Source organism: Cyclopterus lumpus, chromosome 23 (genome assembly GCF_009769545.1).
Source record: "Cyclopterus lumpus isolate fCycLum1 chromosome 23, fCycLum1.pri, whole genome shotgun sequence".
Taxonomy (NCBI): domain Eukaryota; kingdom Metazoa; phylum Chordata; class Actinopteri; order Perciformes; family Cyclopteridae; genus Cyclopterus; species Cyclopterus lumpus.
In genome coordinates, this window is record NC_046988.1 from 13,105,948 (window position 1) to 13,112,150 (window position 6,203).

General features: G+C 39.2%; 1 protein-coding gene across 1 annotated transcript in view; it reads right to left on the reverse strand.

Moving 5' to 3' along the window:
- The window catches only part of snd1 (staphylococcal nuclease and tudor domain containing 1), a 150,507-nt gene extending 146,412 nt beyond the window's left edge, over nt 1-4,095 (reverse strand). Inside the window, exons 1-3 of the mRNA XM_034526872.1 lie at nt 3,712-4,095; nt 933-1,082; nt 193-313 (exon numbers count right to left, since the gene is read on the reverse strand). Of these exons, the coding sequence (XP_034382763.1) occupies nt 193-313; nt 933-1,082; nt 3,712-3,786 (346 nt within the window). The 5' untranslated portion in view covers nt 3,787-4,095. The remainder of the gene's footprint in view (nt 1-192; nt 314-932; nt 1,083-3,711) is intronic.
- Nucleotides 4,096-6,203: the final 2,108 nt, after the last annotated feature.

Consider the following 6,203-nt stretch of genomic DNA (forward strand, 5'->3'; position numbering starts at 1 on the left):
ACTTGCAGCTGATAAGCCAGCCGCAAATACAACTTCCTTTAAAAAAAACTCTGCATTACTTTACCACCATCAAACTATTTGAAAAATAGGGTATTTAACAAATAATACTTTTTTTCAGACAAAATATATGAACAACATATCAATCGCTAAATCTTAACCGAGAATGTTGTATATAAGCGGAAGTCCACTCACCTCGCCCCAGGTAGACTATGCCGTACTCCCGGCCCAAAGCGGTCTTGATTTCCACAGTGAAGCACACTTCTTTGCCGATTAGCTTCTTCCGCAGGAACTCTCTGGCTTGAAAGGCCCATGGCTGCAACACAGACAGGAATAATAATAATAATAATAATAATGTACTCTTCTATTAGATCAAAAGTTTATTACAAACCGCTAAACAAGGTGTATTTTCAGTGATGAGCATCAGTCGAGACTTCAGTGACAAACATAATCCTTCGTTTAAAATAAAATGTGTATTGTATAATTCTTTTGGTTACAGCAAGCAACCAAAGTTGTTTTTTTTCCCCATCTGATTTTTATTTTTAAACGGGCAGCAGAACAGACCGTTGTGACATGTGTCTGTGATAGATAAATTGATGGACTTTTAAAAGCCCTGAAAAGGAAATTACACCAGTGGTATCTTAAAGCCTCCAGTTTGATTGAACATTGACAACTCGAGGCTCCGTCATCATTTACAACCAGACGCGGTCCGAGTACCAATTCATACATAAGTATAACTGCTCGATGGAAATGAGGATAGTCGTGCGACAAATGTTCCAAAGCAAAATCTTCTTCCCACAGTGAAAAACAAAGACCCCCCCAAATTGGAATATCATAGTGAGTGCTGCAGGACTACTTAGCAGGACCTTGTTCTGCCTTTGCCAAACACACAGATAAATACAAACAAACAAACACAATGGTATACAGCTGCTCACCTCATCGGGGGTGTCCTTGGTGTCGGGCTGGCCCTGGGCGGCTCGACGGGCCATGGCCCCTGCTCGGATATTACTGAGATTGATCTGACGCTCCGGGGGTGGGCCACCTCGAGGCTGGCCCCGAACAATGATGGCGCAGCCTGACAAGACCTGGAGAGATGACAATAAAAAGAGTGTTACATATAACACATATATACATAACACACACACACATCTCTACATTTTTGCCGAATTTATTTATATATATATATATATATATATATATATATATATATATATATATATATATATATATATATATATATATATATATATATATATATATATATATATATATAAATTCGGCAAAAATGTAGATACTATCTTAAAACACTTTCTTCTTGGTTCTGAAAATGCATTCATCGCAACTATAGACTGCAATTCACAAACACCTGGAACAAATACCAGATGACAATACCTGTGCGAGAAGAAATTAGTGGTTCTATTTCCTCTCAGACAATGTATGCACTCCAATACATTCAGTAATCCGTATTACTTGTATTTGCATTGCAGCAAGTGTCTAATACGCCGTATGGGAGGGTCATGAAGGATTCCTTTGAAAACAGTGCAACATAAACAGGTACGATAGATAGACAAATAAAGAAACCGCCAAATGTGTTAATTAGATCCGGGTTCACGTGTTAAGTATCCTGAGTGGATGTAACTCAATTTATATTTCACAAAATCATAGTAGCTTTAAATTGGCAAACTCTTAAAAGAGGTTCCAGGAGCCTGAAGAGCTTGGAAAGCAATGTCCTGTTGCACGTTGCCGTGGAGACACACCGTCATTCAAATGCAAGGTGAGATCACAGCATCTGATAACGTAGCTAAATACAAAAAAAAAAAAAGACAACCAACTCTTGGGTTTGACAACCATGGCATTTACACGAATCTGAGCAAACACCTTTTATCTGCAGACTCTCCAGTGTGTCTGTGGGGAGGATCATTGGGGGCTGTTGATCTAAGATGTGGGTTAGATAAAGTCTTTCATCAAACCACCACCATTCCCCACTATCTGACTCCCTCCCTCCACGTAATAGGCAAGCAGAAGAGGAGTTGTGATTGTTTTACACTGACCATGCATGGGGGGGAAAAAGCCCAAACCTCCGTCGTCCCCCCCCCACACCCACACACACACACTTCTTCTATTTACAAAAAGGACATGTTCCACTTGGAAAGCACTACACGGCTCAACTCCTTGAATGACTTTCTCGAGGCGCAGAATTGACTGCATTAGATAAGGGTCATTAATGTAGGTCCTAAAATAAACCTAAATGATGTGTACAACCGTGTGCAGAATAAATCAAAAACAGACCTGGCAAAAGTTAAAAGTTAAAATTGAAATTCATTTCTAACCTAATTATATTAATCCAGCTATTCAAGACGCTGGCGCACTAACACATGGTTCCTTTGGTGATAACCCACAGGAGTGTAACCTCCCTGTGGGAGTGTTTACCTGTTTACAGTAGTTATACCACAGTCATAAATAGACAGCCCCTCTTCCAAAGTCTGGGGACAAGTGTAATTATGTTAATAAACATGTGTGACATGCAACTTCTGACCAATACCAACATGTAAATCTACAGACTGGAGCAAAGAGATGACGTTATATGCTTCACGGTGGCTTACAGAAGGCTGTGGGTCTACTGGGCACCGAGCTCAGGCCACACAAAACTATGCAATTTATTCCATTTAGAAGAAAAAAAATATGTTAACCGTGAAGATAAAAGTTATCTTGTTATTTGAATATAGTGCCTAGTCAAACATTTAGAAGAAGAAAAAACACGGTGAAGTAACGTTAACCCCCCCCCCCCTCGAACAGAGATCGTACACAACCAAGATGAAGGGGAGATTACAGGAGGCAAGAAAGTTGTAGCTACGTGTCAGTTCCCAGTGGTTGTTTTTTTTTTTAACCCAGCACACCGGGGGAACTGCTCCGTCTCCGGCAACAGAAAGCGTGTGAACCCCGAAAAGGTCCGAACATTAATAACCGGTTTATTACGTAAATCGCTGGAAGGTGCCTAAATAGCAATTTACGAAAAGGACAATAACGAAAGGTTTTTCTTTTTTTTTTTTTTAAAGGAGAGGCTTTTTTGGGGGGGCTAGCTAGCTGACAACGCTACTCGGCTTAGTATTAATTTACAAATGGACAATAAGATGAATGAACTCAACTGCGTTGGTTCAGCAGCGGCGAACACTGACGAACTTTGTTCATAAAGCCACACTTTGCTGGACATTAAACGCTCCAAGCTAACGGCTAGCCAGCCGATAGCTGGGAAACTGACCATATGTTAACGTCACATTTTAAGTTACTGGACGACACATTTTCAGCCAGTTTGGGTCCTTGATACGTTAAATGAGAGTTAAATCCACTTTGTCACGAGACGGTGGACTTTTGACAGCGTAATGTGTGTCGATAAACTTAAACAAGCCCCACTGTTAGCTAGTTGTAACTGTTGCTAACTAGCTAGATAGCAAACATGCGCTAACGTCAATTGGCTTCAGCTTATTAGCAGGCTAGCACGACCAGCTAATGTTAGCAGCTAGGCGAGCCGGACGCTAGTGACAGTTGTTGGTGACACGTTGCCAACGCTGGTATTTAACTGACAGTTGCATTTATGGCGGAACACAAGTTAAATGTAAGTTGTAGGACAACAGACAGTAAGCGACACGTTCGCCTTCATGAACCCCATGGCTAACCTAACTAGCTCACGTAGACTCATATGACTACCAGTCTTACCATCTTCACAATTCCTCTTTGCAGAGACGCAGCCGGAGAAGGCGCTGCCTGAGCTTGTGCCGAAACAGATGCCATGTCCACCGGTTTAGATATATAACGCCGTTAAGGGGGTGACCAGGTGAGGGAGCTGGGACTCTTGGAGTGAGTGACTCTTCTACTGAAAGCCAAGAGGAAAAAAGGCTGAACAACGATCAACACACACGTTATACCGGAAACACACTTTGCCATGCATACACACACGTCAAAATATTTCCGGGTCCGTGGGAGCAGAATGAATGGGAGCGAATGGGGGCACTTCTCGACCGCACAGGCCGGCTGAAATAAAGTCTTCCGGAGCAAGAGGTTCGACACGTCAGCATAGCGTTAACCCGGCTGGTGCTGCCTTCAAGGTGTGTCGGAAATTGCACTGTTCTACAAAATGACAAAAACTAAACAGTCATTAGAGTTTTGAGAGTACAGAAGATAACAAGTGTGTACTTTGCATGACATTTTATTGTTTAGTATGTATTCAAACTATATACGGCACTGACTAATGTCCCCTCTTTGTTTAATTGTTTTTGGTTAAGTTTATTTTTGTTTTTTAATAAATAGATTCACCCCAAACTCCTGCATGGTCCGTGGCATTTCTTCTCTTCATTCTGGCCCAAAACTGAAATGGCATAAACCAGAAAAGGTTTTATAATATAATAGTTATGTGATTCTTCAATGTCATTTCTGACTACATTTAACAGGATTTTCACACACACCAAACACACACACACACACACACACACACACATAAACTGATATGCATCAGGTTTACAGGCCAAATATAACGCAGTATTTATTTAAATAACATTAACCTTATGAACCCTTTTCACATCACTCATTTTGGACTTTCACCGCAGGAAAAGCTAGAATTTATAACATTAACAGTTCCGGGTCTCAGATGTTGTTCATGCTCTCTCATTGTTCTGGTTTACTGGGAACCTTAATATAATGGAGCCATTGCTAACAATGATGTCATTGTTAATCAATTTAAACTCTACTGGTTTCAGAATAGATATGATTATGACAAATAATGAGTAACGGAGAGTGTTAGCATCAATATTGTGGTGATGTCATCACACAGAGGATCATCTTGCAATATAGTAATATGTCTATATTATATAGACATATTACTTTTTGTTATTGTTTTGTTTTGCTGAAGCTCAGTTGTACTAGGCAGCTCATAGATGTGATTATGAATAACTTTGAGTGGGAAGTAGAGCATTGCTGGTTAATACTCATGGGACCTATTCTAAATATTCACAGGCTAAATACCTTGATATATTTTACCATGTTTTTAATGCTCTGACATCAATGCCCAAAAGGAGTAACTTGTGAGAACTGTGTGACTTCAAAGGAATCCTTCTTAGTATAGATTCTAACTCTCTCGAGGTCCAAAATATCTCCCGTTGGTGTTTCCATGGGTTCAGAATTGTAAAGTGTGAAGGCCACAGGATGTGCTTCACCTCAAGTTTCATATCCTCTATATTTATTTTTGTAATAAAGTACATATCTCCCTTCCCCACTCGATTACCTCTCCCCGTGCATATGTGTGCATACTGCAAATTATATATAGGCTTATATGTACATTTACAATGTGTCGTAAGGGGTGTGTAAATGTGGCAAAATGCAGCATAACATGTGAACCCTGCAGTTGACTTGTAAGTTGTCCTTTTGGCTTATGTATTTGTGATTATATGCATGATTATGTCTGGATGTTTAGTCCAGTCAGTCAGTCAGTAACGTTAAGTCGTTAACAATTAAACATGTTGCACCATATATATTGCGATGTTTTCATAACCTGTATTTACCATATTAAGCTTATGCAATTCAAGCCAGAACAAATTAATTTTTATTTCTATACATATAACACACTAGTCATTTAAATGTGTGTTACTTACTACTTTCAGAAGCTGGCTTCGTGATATTATCTGCAGGGCAAAAAAAAGAAAAAGAAAGGTGATTCACATGAAAAATTATCAATACACAAATGCAGAATGGAATGACAAAATATTTTTCTACATTGTATGATTTAAAACATAAACTTACATTGGAAGTGAATGGGCACTGGTTATCATTGCTACAAGATAAACGTATAAGTTGTCATACTAATAATACAAAATCTACACGAATTGGATTGTGTGATAGCATGTTGGGCAAGGTTTAAAACAAATATATATGTATGCCAACATCTTGGAAAAACATTCATATCGCTGTGTTTGGCATTGGATGTCATTTAGCCTTTAGTTTGTTATCATATTTCTGTGTAACCGAGTTCCAGTAAACAACAAATACAACTCTGAAAGGAATGACGCTAATTGTCAGTAAAAAATAAATATACTAAAAAATTTAAAAAACGTATTCAAAGTGGATTTGGGTCAGAATCAAGAGCGATGATCTCCGCCGTGCATGCGTACACTATTTACCCTGTTGTATTATGATATTTCAAGATGAATTACAAAATG